Below are 16,532 nucleotides of genomic sequence, written 5' to 3'. Positions count from 1 at the left end.
TTCAAGGCAACACTCCAGGCATGTTTTTGGCGAATAACTTTATAGCATGATGTAAAGCTCAAAAAAGTTTGTTTTACATAGTACTGTCTCTTTAATGCTCCTTTTGACAAACCTGTCGTTTTAAGTGAAAGACCTGGTCTTGTTAGTTTCTGCCATTCTGTCCAGAGTTTCAGAGAATGGATTTGAACAGAACTTTGTGAAATGTTCAAATCTTTATGATCTGATCCTGCTCTGAACTTTCTCCCGGACCTGCCCGCTGTTTGCTAACCAGTTATCACACAGACGGAACTTCTGGAGGTCTTAATTTAGGGCTGCAATGTAAGAAAACAGAAACCGCTCAAGTTTTTCATGCATCAAATGATGCTGGGTGCCAAATGCAGAAAGGTTCGGGTCTCGGTGATTTTGCATGACGCCGTGTGTTTTAAACCGGTGCGAAAAGTCTCTGCAGGTCTTGCCAACGCTTCATGCGCGCGCGGCTCCCGGCTCATGAAGAGGCTTATGTGCGTTTCTGCGGGGAGGAGAAGGGAGCCAGACAGGCGACAGTGAACACGGTCTTGGCTTTAGGGCACAGGCTCGGGAGCCAATGAGAAGCAGACATCCACTCCTCTGTGTCCTGCCTGGCTTGGCTCAGCTCGGCGCGCCCTGTAATTAGGAGCTCTTGCTGGGTTGGGCGCCGCCCGCCACGGTGGACAGCCTGGCTGGCTGCTGCGTCAAGGGAGTTTGGGAACGCCAGCTCCACACTGACTTTGAGGGCAGCAGGAGTTTAGAGCGAACGGGGCCAACTCCAAAAGCGGCTGAAAAGATCGCTTTCAAAATGAACGGTCAATCGTCACCTGTCTTTGAGGAGAAGAAACCGTCCCTGCCCGGCGTGGTGGGGAGCTCCATCTCCACCAAGGACTCCCCCCCGACCCTGGCGGAGTCGTCCTCCGCCGACGCGGGCTTCTACGGCGGGCAGAGCGCGCTGCACGACTCGCAGGACTTTTACGCGGCGCAGCAGCCGTACGGAGCTCCGCACATGAACCCGTACACCTACCACCACCACCACCACTACAACCTGAACGGCATGGCGCCCAGCGGCGCGTACTCGGTGGGCAAGGCGGAATACCCGTACCCGCATGCGGCGTACAGAGATCACGGAGCCTTCGGCAGGGAGGTGCAGGCGGCGCTGCAAGAAGGTGGTGAGATTAAACTTCTGCTTCGTTTAACTAAATGTGCTTCAGCGAGTTTTACATAACGCTTCCCCATCAGCTCTAGACGAGACTAAATCAAATCCATTCTTCCAAGTCGTTTCAAACGGAATATTTTTTGATTAACATCTTTAAAGATTGTTGAGCAAATTGATCATTTAACTTGTTAAATTCTTAAGTAAAGAAAAAACAAACGTATTTTATACGTTTCATTAACAATGCAAAAATCAAATTAATAAAAAAAAATGTCTATAAGTTGACGTATAATAAAAAAAAGAGTTAAATTGAACTTTTCAGTGAGTCATGTCTTTTCTCCTGAGTGTCTTTATTACAGTTTACGCTTAGTTTTTTTTCACAGAAGCTTCAAAGTGCGACGAATCAGGAGTCATTTTGTTGTAGATATTTATTACTGAAGGAAATTTAATTCTTTTTGTCTCTAAACGGAAGTGCTTTGTGATTTGATGCTCTGTTGGCCTTGAGGTCTTCAGGAAACATTATACCCTCTCTTTAAAAAAAAAAAAAAAACTAACTTAATTTTTTTAAGGTAAACAGCAGTTATATCTGTCAGTATAGGTTAAGTTTAGCTGCAGTTAAATCAGTGAGGTTTAATGAGATTGGAAGTTGTGACGTAGCAGTGCAGTTTTCACAAGGCAGGATTATTGGGTTGTTGAGAACGACGTAAAACAAGATTTTAGCAAAATTCAAGAAAAACTAAGAATCCTAAGAGTTTTTTGTTTTAACTTATAAGTCATAAAATGTGTTTTAAATATTCTGTAGTCTGTGTAAACGTTTCAGTCCAGATGTAATAAGTCTGTGTTGTTTTCATGCTTGTCATACAAAAAACAAAAACAAAACTCCAATTGCTCTTTTTTCCTGTTTTTCCAAATTAACTAATAGTTTAAAAAATTATCAATCTCAGTCACATGAAGAATCTCTATTCAATCTAGACCTATCCACAGGCCGCTGCAAGTATTTTAGATGTTGAACTTGAAACAATTGGAAAACCAGTGAGATTTACTGTTTCCAGTGATCATGCTAGCTGCTAATAGCAATAAAACAGCTCATTTAGTACATCATGGATTTAAAGTTTGCAACAACATATTTGCGAAGAGAAGTTGATGCGGATAACTATCAGAAATACAAATAAGTGTTTTATATGTGCAGCAGCCATTTTGGATTTTGAACTTCGGGATGTGAGGAGACGTCGAACTCTTCAGCATGAACTCTGACTTTTAGGGAGCATTCCTGAAACTCAAAAAATGTTGACTTCTGAAAATGAATGCGTTCCATTCATATGTTTCCATTCCTTTGTGCTGTGAATTAGACAAAGGAAACGTTCTGCTCTGACTGGGTCTAAATGTATAATACAGGGATCTCCTGTGCTTAAATATAAAGTATTCACAATAAAATGCATAATAATAGTCAATATGTTGTTGGAGATTCTGCCTAATTAAAATGACATGGCAGTAATTATCAAAGGAAATTATTTCCCATGAAGATCTGTTAAGTTTCTGCGTTTTTGTGTGCTGAAGTACGTTTATAATATCACCAGTGATGCATATCAACTGACACCCTGTAGCTTAGTTTGAGGCTCTTACTTTGAAACAAGAAAGGAAGTAGTTGTTGGATTGCTATGCATTGTTTAGAGTCTGCTCACAAACTGCTCATCAGATTATCTAAAAGTACAATAAAATAAAAAAAGAAGCAGAGAACGCCCTCACCTCTTTCAAACTGATCATTTGGCAGCGATTTGGAGAAATGAGGAGAGACTGAAAAGATACAAGGGATTTCTAAGTGTTGTAATAAAACAACTTCTGGCTAACTGTTAGCATCAAAGTTATTGTCTGCTTACTACGCCATCCTGAAGGGCTATTTCCCAGTTTGTGATGGAGTTTGGTCATCTACACCGAACAGAGATCTTTTAAAACAAAGTCTGAGAGTTATTCTATTTTATAAAAGTCATTCTGTTTCCTAAGTGTTTTCAGTTCCGTCGTGGGATTGAGGCCATCTTAAGGCTGCATTCACACAGCAGGGAAGTACCTTCTACCCGAAAACGATTTTTTTTTGCCCCCATATTCAAGTTTTTCGTGCCAGTCTGATGAGGCCAATTCTGATCTTTTCACCGCCCAAAAAAATCTGATATGTTCCACATGTGGCACTAAATCGGGTTCATATCCAATTGGTTTTTAGGCATCTGAACAACAAGGCGTCACATTTTGTCCGACATTTATATCCGTCCACAACTGTATTCCACTGACCATACAGTCGTACAATTTGACATTTTGAAAATAATTTTTTCTTAATGGAAATGCCAATTTTGTACATTTTTAGTATTTATGTTTTTGATAAAAAGTTTTGGCGCTGGGATGAAGAGGTTTTCGGCCATATCAAAATTGGTTTATATTGCAAAACTGCAATGGGAACACGTTTTCCACATCACACGAGCCGCATGATCAACAGCCGGATGTTGCCACTGGCAGATACTACGAAGTAGACGACAGGAAGTAGTTGGAGGCAGTGGTGGAGAAAGTACTCAAAAAATTTACTTAAGTAAAAGTACAAATACACAGTCAAAAATGTACTTAAGTAAAAGTCAAAGTACCACATTAACATTTTACTTAAGTAAAAGTAAAAAAGTCCTGGCTTTTAAAAATACTTAAGTATTAAAAGTAAAAGTACTCGCTGAATGCATTACCTAATCGCTAATATCATTAAGTGTGCCGATCGCATTTAATTTTAATACATCAGAAATGTGCCATTTTAATTAACACTACCACAGATTAAACATGTTCTTATTGTGTTTATTCTCTGTAACAGTTTAGTCTTAGATATGTGATTCTATGAATCATAATTTCAGGGATGGAAACATTTTGTCTCCTGTCCTAACATAGCATGAACTTCATTAGTCACATTTATTTAGAAAGAAATCTAACTGAAAGGGGATGTAAAGAAGGTGCGGGCGGGGTGGAGGACATGCAAACAAGGAGCCATGTAGCAGAGTTGTAGTCAAGACCACCGAACCCGAGACAAAGACCAGCGCCCCGCGCTAAATGACACAATAACATTAAGTTTACCTATCAAAATTGGTTTTCAGATAGATCTGAAAGATCCACATTCCCATAAAAACACCTAGAAATTAAATACTTAGAGCTGAAATATATTTAACCAGTATCAATTAAAACTCACTTCATTCTGTTTTGCTTTCATCGCTGTGCTACAATCCGCAGAGGTCTCCTGCTATCCCTAGAAAAATAACGCCCTGGGCGGTTGCCCATATTGCCCATGTCAGAAACCACAACTGAAACATCGCAATTAACGGTAAATAACGTTCAACTATGAACACTGTCCAACATTCAACTTTTACTTATTCAGCGATTAAATGAATGTCTATATATATATATATATATATATATATATATATATATATATATATATATATATATAGCTACCGCAGTGTACACAAGAACAAAGAACGGCTCTCAGTGAGGCTTCAGTCCTTAGGACTTAGTAAAGATCCGTCCAGAAGAATCGGATCGTTCCTGAATGTCATATCATTATATTGCAGACTTTGGTCACAGCGTTGTTCCATAAATGCGAGACCTCAGTCAACACCTCCACACAATAATTCAGCGCATGAGTGACAACTTTTTTTCATCAGATGCAACATGTGTCTCAGTACAGCTAACTTTGCTAGCACAGATCTTACCTTTCTTTAAGCTTTCCTTCCAAGTGACGCTAAAAGTTGGACGAAGTCCCACCATCTGTGAAAGTGAAGCGCTGCTGATTTTACATGTCGCCATATCAATTTATGCAGCTATTATATTATAGACAAACATCTCCTCCCGCTCAGAGGAAACCACTGCGCATGTCTGGAGCTCCGCGTGCGAGTAAAGGTGGAGCCGATGGGTGACAACAGACACTAAGTCACGTTATTGCTCAGATTTTACGGCGCCACCTTAAATCCCTGAACTTCACATTTTAACGGAAGAAAAGAGCAACGCGAGTTGGATGTAACGAGTAACGAGACAGTTTTGTAGAAATGTAGTGAAGTAGAAAGTACAGATACTTACTGTAAAATGTAGTGGAGTAAAAGTAGAAAGTCCCCATTATTAAATCTACTTAAGTAAAGTACAGATACACGAAAACTGTACTTAAGTACAGTAACAAAGTACTTGTACTTCGTTACTTCCCACCACTGGTTGGAGGATGATAGCGTAGCATGTTTTGTTGTTACTTATCTCGTGAACAAACTTATTCATGTGTGATTTTAATCGTGTTTCTTATTAAATGGAATTGCCGCATTTGCAAAATTGTGTTTTTGGACATTAGCGCAATACAAAGTGTTTTACAGATTTGTAAAGGAAACACAGCTACTGACTAGACACACGCATCATAATTCTGCACCAGTAGCCAGACGACGCACATCCACATGTAAACAATGGTTGAAAACTATAATTATAAAATTATGAAGTGCGTCACGTCCCAGTCCCACCACTCATGGCTCTGACTTTGCATCCAAACAGACTTCTCTTCAGAAGTTGCAGTCAACCCTTCTCAAAAGGCATTCGCTACTAGTCCTGTCATCTTTTTTTCTTCTGGTTAGAATCTTGTTACAATGCTGTTGGCTGCTGTTGCTGGAAAACCTTAAAATCGATCCATTAACAATCTGTAAACAGTGTTATTTGTTTTTTATTCAGTGCATGCGTGTCGTGTCGGGATTGTAAACAGTCAGATTGTGGTTGTGTCGTTCAGTAGCACAAAAATTTTAACTTTTGCTTTTGTTTTTGCATTTCTGTGGGGGAAAAAAAATCTGAATTAAGCATCAAAATCTGCTTTTTGGATGCAGCTTTAGAATAAAACAAGCATAAATCTGTAACAGCTGGATGAGTCAGACACAGACTGTATTTTTATCTTGGTTGCTGTGATTTTTGAAACCTCTACTTTTAAAAACAGGGGGGTTCTTAGTTTTCTCAAAGGTGCGGTTAAACTCTCACCAAAGTGAGCTGTCGTGTCTGTTGAGGTGAACGTTATCCAACATGGAAAAGTTTGATTGACAGCCCACCGACCCTCCCATTGTCTGCTCCATCCAAATGTACAACATCTAAATATGCCAAATTAGAGCTGCATCGTCTGCTTGTTAGCTAATTGAGGGTTAGTAGTTCTTGTAGCTCATTGTTGATGCTGAGAGACCCAATAATTGGAGAGAGAATGACAGGGCCAAGCCTAAGACTGCTAGGTGATGTATTAATTAAACCATTTTATATCATTTAGTTCTTAGCCTGAGGGTTGAGGCAGACGATGCCACAAAACTAGTTCATGTCAACCAGAGACAGACTCAATGACTTAAGCTGCAACGTTGTACAAAAATCCATGTGTTTCTCTAAGCTGCACAGCAGAGCATGAACTCAACTTTCCCTCCAAAAGCTGTTTTTATTCGTCTCTTCCTCGAGGTTTGCTGGGCACCTTGGCTCACGGGAGAAAGGAAAACAAACTAGATGAACTGGTGTTGTGTTTTTGGCATTCCAGTTGGGAGTTGACTTCTGGAACTGGCCCCGGGGGACTTTGGCCCACAGCCACGGCACGTCAGGTGTCACGGCATGTCAAGCCAGCCTTGGCCTTTGAATCATCCACCGTCGAAAAGTTCCTTATCACGCGAGGCTCGGGCGTCACGCCCAAACAAATAAATAAACAAACAACGATGCCAACAAGGAAGCCGTCCCGTGTCTCATGCCGTGTATGTTCATGTGGACGGGAGTCCAACATTGGCTCGAGGTCCAACATTTTAAAATTAATTTTGACTTTACAGCATGTCAGAAAAATAATGTTGCAGAATATTGTTGAGCATTCTGAGGTATTGTGTCATACAAAACGTTGGAATCATAAAAGCCAAACCTCTGTCGGGATCTTTTGCTTCAAAGTGTTCAGACTGGTTTGACGTTCAGGTTTTCCTGAAGGTCTCGTCTTTCACACCGGTTGTTTTTCGGTTATTTATAAAAAAAATTTTAAAGTAACTTTTATAGGTTACAGTTGAGTTTAATCAGACTATAAACTCAACTGGACCTACAACTATTCCAAAGCTTCTAATACGTGAAATACAATTTAGCAAACAACTCATTTTGATTTCAGAGAAAAGCTGAAGCACGCCTCTCAAAAAATGTTCCTGAAATGAATCTAGAGCTGAGATTTGCTCTGTTTTTAGCTCACAGGATTACTCCCAGTAATCCCGGCGATTTATTACTCTAATGCCACTTTAAGGATTTCTGGGAAGTCTGCTTCAGGGGTGGGCGATATGGATTTTTAATTTTATCACAATATTTTTGTTGTAACAATAAAAATTATTATTAAAAACTATGTATTACTTCATGTTTAAGGTAACATTATGACTGTGAATGCGTGGCACAGCGCCACAAACATAAATACTGTTCTTGAAAAATATCCCATTTGAAATACACTTCAGAGCGCCTGTTACTGAACGCAGCACGATTTATAGCTGCACACAGTACCCAGATTTAATAATATGTTAGAATTAAGATAATTACTGATACTCTTGTGGAATGAACAGTGGAGAACATTGTAAAAAATAACATTGTTGCTAACATTTTTATTTAACATTAATGATTGTGATTTACTAAATCAATGATAAATCAAAATCCTTATCATGATTAGAAACAAACTTTTCCCGATAAACGATACCAATACAATAACTGCCCACCATTATCATTACTCTGCAGTGTAGTATTCCTTATACATGCGAGACACTTTTCTCAATAATTACTATTTTTAGATTTATCTAAATATTCACGTTACCCTCCTATTTTTCATTTATGTGGGAATGTTTCTTTTCCTCCTGAGCCTTCAGAACATTTTTCACAAGAAAACAAAAACACATAATTTCTCCTAGTTGCTTTTATTTGAAAGGGGAAAAAGCAAGCATTACCAAAATATTGCAAGGTGAATAATAACACAGTTGTAAACTTGTAATATATATTTATTTATTTACTATCATTTTATTTCTGATGGGCAGACTTAGAAATATAGTTTTTAAGATTCAATGTCACCGGATGTTATCATGTCTGGTTGTTCTGATCGTCCAGAGGAAGCAGCTTTATTAGTCAGGCTGTCTGCTCAGGTAGCTTGTCAGCAGTGTTTACCTGAGGAAGAGTGATGGCTGTTGCTGCTGCAGTTACCGCACCATGAACGTCTACATGTCAGGACCAAAAATACTTAGAAATGGCCACAATTGTCCCTCAGCTAACTGGCGGTGAACATCAACAGGTGGTAGCATGTGTGTCAGTTCTGAGGGACTTTAAAGAATCAGAGAAAGCACTGGTTTTTCTGACTCTTAAATCATTTTAAAATGACTTTATACATCAGGACAGAACAGTTCTTCTGCTTTGCTAACATGCTGCTCATAGCTTTGCTAACCGTAGCTTTAAACAGCCTTACCTTAATAAGACTGATGTGTTTTTTATTGACTCATTAGTCTTTCTTGATGAAAGTGAAAACAAGTCAAATCTGAGCAGCGTGCGGCAACAGGTGGGGGAGGGGTTATGTTTCAGACAATGGGAGAAAACACCAATGACTCCGGCACATTCTTTGACACAAAAAAAAATGAAAAAAATCATGGAACGTCATCGTTGTAATCTGCGCATCCAGAACTTTGCCGTCCGCAGGTCAGCCGAGAGACCATTGAAAGGTACAACAACAAAAACGTTAGCCACTTTGCAGACATGCCACTCCTAGCTTGCTAATTGTATGGGCTGTCTTTGCGTAATTAAAAAACCTTAAATTCATGTACAAAATATTAAGGCCTTAAGATTCTTTAAAAATGTAGGTTGGCCTTAACTTTGTACGTGAATCGCAGGTCTTGTGTTGCGGCAGGACTGTTTAAAGTCGTTATATTCTCAGATACTCAGCATTTGTTTCTCGCAGGATTTTTCTGTCAAGGAAAATAATGAGTCACTGCGTTCTGTGACACAAGGCGGTTGAGCCTACTAGTAACTAGCTGCTAATATACCCATGCTAGCTAACTAGCTAGCTTTTTGCGTCCATTATGGGTAAAGTGCAGATTTACCACTTCTCAGCTGGGTGACGTTCGTTTGTGCCACTGGCTCACTTCTGTTTCTAGGTGAATTCTCTGCAAAAAAAACAACAAAAACCTTTTAAGCTAGGCTCTTTGGGAGCTAATACTGCAGAGCATCATATGCAGAACGAGAAGCACAAAACTATGCTAAGAGCTACAAACAAACCCCAGAAATCTCAACTTTTGCTGTTCTTGATTGCAATACATCAGAATCCCCCAACCATCACCTTTATTTATAGTTTTTATGGTCTTAAATTTTATTTAAGGTGCTATGAAAACATTCTAAAAACACCCTGTTGTAGCCACATCGTGAACATGACAGGAGGGACAGGTGGTGCTCTCTTAGTTTGTTTATTTTATTGTTTTTATTATCTTAGTCTGTTTTTTTTTTTAATCCTTTGAAATGTTAGAAATGAAACACTAGCTGTGTGCAGCAACCGGTGGGGGAGGGGCAGCAATGTTAGTGCTTTATCAAACCGTTTAATAGAATTACTGATTCCAGCACTTTCTCCAACACCTCGTTAGAGGACTCTAAACTGTAGCAGCGATGTGTTGGAAAGTTTCAACATTCAGTTTGAAATCAGAAACCGTCTCAGAATCACATGTGAGGCAACAGGAAGTGACGATGTGTTAAAAAGCAGCTGTGCAGCACAGGCTTGACTTGTCTTTTACTGTCTCTTGTGTAAACTTCAATTTATAAGAATATAATTATTGTCTTATAAATGTCATTAGCCTGACATATTAGGGATTAAGATTGGCTTCCATCACCATATTGAAATGCTGACTTTGAGCGGGGACTTGATGGTGTCGTCTCCCGGTGAAGAGTTTCTTCCCAATCAAGCAGATAGATTGTTTTAATTCTGCAGGAATTTACTGAAGAATTTGTTTTTCATGGAACATTTGCTGCTGGAATACCAGAACAAATTGGGAGTGTTCTACACAGGCAGGCCTTCAGGCTACTGCAAAAGTACCTATAAATCTCTGTCTCCTTCCCCCAGTTGTGGGAAACTCTGAGACCAAATTATAAGTTCACAGTGTGGGAGGAATTTCTTTGAAAGTTCTGTGTTACAGAAGCCGCGGCTATTTTTGTGCCACAACTTCTCAACTCGGAGTCTTTGCTCTAGAGCGCTCTTATGAAAACGTTGTGTGACAAAGCAGGAGACGTAGGCCTACGGTTTATGTTTTTTTTGTCTTGTCTTCCTTCCCCCTTAACGGTGCAGTGAAAGAGGAACCGGACCTGGAAGTCCGGATGGTCAACGGGAAACCCAAGAAGGTCCGCAAACCACGGACCATCTACTCCAGCTACCAGCTGGCCGTGCTGCAGAGGAGATTCCAGTCGGCCCAGTACCTGGCCCTGCCGGAGCGGGCTGAGCTGGCTGCGCAACTGGGCCTCACCCAAACGCAGGTAAGCGCTGCGAGTCAGCCGCCGTGTTCTGTTCAGTTCTGTGTGGAAACAAAAGACGCTTCAGAGGAAAACGATGCAACGGCCAAACTGAAACTGCCTGTGAAACACCTGGTGACGTTTTTAACTTGGCAAGACATTCATGAAGGGATGGGAGTCATCTGTTAGCCGTTCTGATCATTTAGACCAAGCAGTCACCATATGATTCACTGAACAGCGCTCACAACAAACAAATAAAAAATTAATGTGTAGATGTGAAAATGTGAAAATGTAGTTGGATATTTGCTGAATAATTTGAAGGGAAAATAATTTTAACTTACAGTTGCAATATGCAACTTTAAAAAAACAAATGTCATAACAGTATTTTATGAGGTAGATAAAATGTGAAATAAAAATCAGTGCCAACTAGAAACAAGCAGTCAGAGCCAGAAGGTGGGTCTTAGCGCTGTCAATCATCCCTCTTTATGGCGCTCCTTCCTTCCTCCTCCCTTACTCTTTTGCTCTCTACTACGCTGCAGCTAGCAGAGCCCGTCCTGAATGCTAAGGCTAGTTAGCATGGCCACTGATGATGGCAGTTAAACAGTTTTCCTGTAGCCGTTAGTTGTTTCTCCACCATTCACACATTGAGATTGATTGACAGTGCTAAGCCCCTCCCCCTGGCTTTGATTGGCTGTTCTTCGGTAGTGGGGCATTGCTTCAGACAGTAATATCAGCACAGGGAGGAAGTGAAGGAGATTGATCTTTTCACAGATTATCTGTCTCATGTCGCCCTGTGGCCACATGGTGACAGATTAAACAAACAAAAAACAAACATATATTTTTAATAGAAATTACACACGGCTGCTTTCAGGTGTAGCTTGAGCTATTTTAATGCACAAATTTTGCTTTGAGTTCAAATTAGAGTTGAGATCTTTCAGCTGTTTTGTTGAAGCTAAACAGATGAAACCTGCACTTTCAAAATTAAAGTAGTTGAAATAATATTAAAATAATGACAAAAATATTATTATATGTCTTGTCTAGATTTTTAGTATAAATAAGACATATCGAATGTACAATATAATATGTAGGATACAAAATGCAAGGAAGGTTTCTCAGCAGTTGATGGTTATGTTCATTTGTTTATTGTTGTTATCTGAAGTCGTAATCTTTACACCAATGATTTACTACCAGCCACCTCTGCAGGAGTGATAACGTATGGTTTGTTTTATTGTGGCCGTTGTAGATCATTGTTCAGTGTTATCCTTGAGTGACTCCCACAAGCATGTGAAATACCGTGATTGACTTTATGTAGAGAGCAACCAGTAGACACAGTAACTTACCTCTTTGGATCATGAAGGAGTCTCCACAGAGACACATGGTGGTGGCAGCATCATGCTGATGGGATGCTGTCTTCTGAAGGAAAGGGAAGCTAAATGGAGTAGAGCAGAAGACGTAGGTTGTTTGAAACTGTGAGATACCTGAGAGTGGAGAGGAGGTTCAGGTCACCAGTAAACTTAATTAATGGAGCTAAAAATAATCAAGAAGATTCAGAGGTTATGATTGAATTTGAAGGACGCACAATGCATCGGTGTTGACATCGGTATCGGCCGATGTTAGCCAATTTTTAAAACATTTCGGTACCAGTCCGATAATTAAAACTGGACCGATATTAAAAAGTGATGTTTATTTCCATCTTGTTGCTGTTAGTGTTTATGGAAGGGCGTGGGGTTGGCCATGTGGTCATGTGATGCAGTGCAGGATTGCACAGATTGCACATGCTAACGGTCTGGTCATTTTTCACAGTGTCAGAGGAAAATATATTTAAGTCATGACATGTGTGTATAATGCTGATACATATTGGTTATTGGCTATGACAGAAGTAATAATATCGGTTATTGGTGTCAGCCCAAATTTTAATATCAGTGCATCCCTTATAAATTTAAATAAAAATGGCACTTAACACAACTTACTTTGGTTTTTCCTACAGATTAGAGTGAAGTGTATCGGAAAAATCCTTATGATTTGTTTTGGAATATTCTCTGTTTCAGGTCAAGATCTGGTTCCAGAATCGACGCTCCAAATTCAAGAAGCTCTATAAGAACGGTGAGTTTCCGCTCGGAGACATGCCCTGTGAACATAGCCCAGACGCCAGTGACTCCATGGCCTGCAACTCTCCCCCGTCCCCGGCTGTGTGGGACAACGCCTCCGGCAACAGCAGCAACAACAACAGCAACACAAACGGCAGCAGCAACGGCATAAGCAGCATCAACGACACAAATGGCGGCAGCCTCAAGAACAGCGCAATGCTGGATCCCGCCAGCAGGAGTCAGGGTCCGTATCAGCCCCCGATCAGCTCCTCTCCTGCTTACATGGAGGACTTTACGCAGCACAACTGGTACCAGCAGCAGGGGGCGCACTTAGGCTTGGCGCAGTCAGGCCAGATACATCACACGCCGCCAACAGCGCCGTCAGACGCACAGAGTATGCGAGCCATCTACTGAGCCACCAATCTGGACGCTCAACAGCATTGGTGCTGAAATACCAGACCTTTTGTTTTTTGTTTTTTTCTCCTCTTGAGAGGAATTTCAGCGTTGCTGTAACCCCAAATAACCTGACAGAGAACAGATTCAAGCAATGACTGGTAGAAACTACAAATATATTAATATTTCCTCCCAAGTCGGACTGATGTTCTTGTCAGAGATCACATGGATTGAAGTGTTTTTGCACTGCTTAGTCTGATAATATTTTGCGAATTCTTTTTTTTTTTTCTATTTGAAATTTCTCCGTATTTAACATAAAAAACTTTTAATTATTTGGTCATTCCAATAAATTATGTTCTGGATTCGTCCTCTGTCTGTTCCCTACTGAAACAACGTGCTACTGAAACTCACTGCTGGACTTTACCAAACATGAAGACTATCAAGGTAAACCTTTTTTTTTATCAGTAAAAAAAAAAAGAACAGTTTGATGGACTCGTCTTTGTGTTAAACTGAGCTAAGACTCAAACTAAGATTTCCTTATTTATTTCTCATATATATCCTCCTGTATAGAAACACTGCAATCAAATGTAAATAATGTCACAATATTAAAGCTTTGTGTATTTAGGGAAAAGAGTCTCAACTTCCAACTGAGACGGTAGCTGTTTCTAAATGTCAAGCAAATTTCAAGCAAACTTTTAAGACAAAGAAGAAGAAGGAAAAAAAAAAGAGTGTGTTTCCATTTACTGGTTTGGTGCGAATCAAAGTGTGATTTCGTCAGGTGTTGAAGCTAAGCGTGGCTGCAGACCAGCATGGACTGGACATCTCAGAAAAACGGGAGAGTCCTCCTATCTGCGCTGAAGATTTGGACTGGGAGAGTTTGTTACGCTGGAACTTATTCTGCAAATGTGTTTCCAAAATCGTTAATGGAAAACCGACTAATTACTCAATTACTTGTATTTGCTGCAAAGTTGAATAAGAGGTGGAAAGAGAAACTACAACAAAAATCCCCACCAGCAACAGGTTGGGGAGGGGTTCGTGTACTCATGGTTCCTTTGTTGTTTTGTTCTTGAACATTGACCAGGACTGATCAACCCAGTCTCCTCTTATTGGTGAACATCCACAACAGCAGCTTACTTTAGCATTTAAGCTAATTTTTAGCATCATAATACTGGGCTCCAGTTGATGGGCACACTGTGGCAGGACTCGTTTAAATTTCTTCAGAAATATTCAAGTTCCTTCTATAGTCCTGAGCCTTACATTACACCATTAACACTGCAGCAAGAAATACATCTTTTCTAACAATGTTTTTGGGTATTAAGTTAATTATGTCCTCCAACTCAGTTGAGGACAAGTCCTGCTGGTGGTGACGGCCAAAGGGCAGGCGCAGAGGGAACAGGACTAAGTGACAACACCAAAACTGTATTTGTCAGGGACGGCTTGTTAACTCAAAGGCTCATTATAACAGAATATGAGTCAATCATTCAGCGTGTCAGAAATGTCTTTTCCTGAGTCAAATTTAATTTCTTTTCAAAGCCGTCATGACATTTGGAAATGGTCCTCATCTGTGCCGTCAGTGCAGCCAGCACAGATAACTAAAATCACTCACCTGACGCCTCGCCTGGTGCTCCTCGTGTCACTGTCTCTCTTTCTCTGCCTCTCCGTTCACTCTGTGCTCTTCAATTCTCCTACCGAGAGAAAATCTTAACACAAACGGTTTGATGTTCAAACAAAAGGGGCTGGAAAGTTTTCCAACAACCACCCAGACTTCCCCCTTCAGAGAAAAACATTGGCTCAAGAAAATTATTCACAATGGACACAAACAGGAGAGGAGTTCTCCTGAAGGATGAACAAACTGCATGTAATATGGACCCACCTGGAACTGTGGAGACGCTCCGATTAGCATGAGGAGAATAGATATGTTTGAATCTTTAATTAAAAACAGACTTAAAAAAACAACTTGTCTTTAATTAAGTCATCTTGACTGAATTTCTTAACAAAAAAGAGAACATGAAGACAACTGCTTTCTGTGGTCACATTTAACAGTAATTTGTCCCAAAGATGCTACGCTAGCCAGTCTTTTAGCCTGTACCAAACATACTGTAAAGTATTTCATGTAAATATGATGTTAATAAATTAAATAAGGAACACATTTGCACATTGATTCATTTCCTCTAAGCCCTGAATTAAAGTTTACAGTTATTTACTTTGTTTGTTGACAACACATTTCACAGTAATTCCAACTGAGGAAAAATTCATGAATATACAAGTCATGTGATGGAGATGGTAAAAATGTAACCCACTAGGTTTTGTGTTTATTCCACTTTTGACAATTCTAATTTTCTGATGCAACTTGTTTCAACTTTGTTTAATCTCACCAATTAACAAAACATTTCAAATGTCAAAGTGAAACTTCTGGAGGGTCCTGGCTGGAGGCATTGGCTTTATTTCATTTTTTTTATTTTATTTGAAACTTTAGCTAAGTATCATAAATTGCTGGATTTAGGGATTGAAATAAGAGGAACTTTTCAGATCAAAGCAACTGACAAAAAATCCTAAGTGACCATCACCAGTGACAGCTGATTAGATGGAAAACAAACAATGCAATGACAACTGAATGGTGAAAAAATAGAGAAGCTTAAAGCTTTAGAAAGAGTTGAAAAAAATATCTAGTGAAAAATATCTAGATTTGATCAACTTTATAATGAAAAAAAAAACTATGAAATTCACCTTTTTATGTTTAAAGTGAGCAAAATAAAAAAAACTAAAGTACTCATCCCAAAGCAAATGGATCATTCCTTTTCATAGTGCTGCGTTAGCCGTTAGCATGTCCCCTGAAGCAATGGCTGTCACCATGTCTTCTCCAGTGTTTTCTTACATTTTTGAGTCTTCCTCTGGTTTCAGAGCCTACGTGCTAGTCGTCGTTGTTGTCTTTTATCTCCCCCACACAGATAAAAGAAGACGACTTCTTTATTATTCAATGTCGATGTGTCTTTTGTGTGGAGTTTACTTTGTAGTTTTCTGGCTAGAGCTCTGATTTTAGAGCTCTAGCTCTAAACTGGAAGTCAAAGTGCCATATTTCAACTTTAAAAAATCGAAATAATTTTGTAAAACAAATTTTAAAGAAATGTAAATAATCTTTGAGCATGCATTAAATATATTTTTCCTTTAGCCCACATTTCTGTATTACAGGTTTTCATTATTGGTCTAACAAAATTATGTTCTTAAATGTTAAATAGGTTTTTATCAGCTATAAGATGACATAATTAACATAAATAAGGCTTAAAATGTTAGTCTGCATATAATTAGTATAGAGGATGAGAAAGCAGTCAATCACGAATCAAAATGATAAGTCCTGATGTGAAAAATCAAATGATTTCATAATTCAGCATCGTTAAAATCCT

The 16,532-nt window shown here is 39.5% G+C and overlaps 1 protein-coding gene across 2 annotated transcripts; it reads left to right on the top strand.

Annotated features, from left to right (window-relative positions):
- LOC103468288 (homeobox protein Dlx3b-like) lies at nucleotides 1–15,280 on the top strand. 2 transcript variants are annotated; one of them, XM_008415249.3, is made up of 3 exons: nucleotides 1–1,178; nucleotides 10,491–10,675; nucleotides 12,700–15,280. In XM_008415249.3, exons 1-3 carry the CDS (start codon nucleotides 815–817, stop codon nucleotides 13,150–13,152), a joined length of 1,002 nt encoding a protein of 333 aa, XP_008413471.1. In that variant the 5' UTR covers nucleotides 1–814; the 3' UTR covers nucleotides 13,153–15,280. The 2 variants fall into 2 exon arrangements, with proteins under 2 accessions (XP_008413471.1, XP_017161566.1); XM_017306077.2 differs by having other exon boundaries at nucleotides 9–1,175.
- Nucleotides 15,281–16,532: the final 1,252 nt, after the last annotated feature.

This window comes from Poecilia reticulata, chromosome 8 (assembly GCF_904066995.2).
Source record: "Poecilia reticulata chromosome 8, P_reticulata-male-v2, whole genome shotgun sequence".
Taxonomy (NCBI): Eukaryota; Metazoa; Chordata; class Actinopteri; order Cyprinodontiformes; family Poeciliidae; genus Poecilia; species Poecilia reticulata.
Note: the sequence above shows the minus strand (reverse complement) of the source record. Positions and strands in the feature narration are given on the sequence as shown.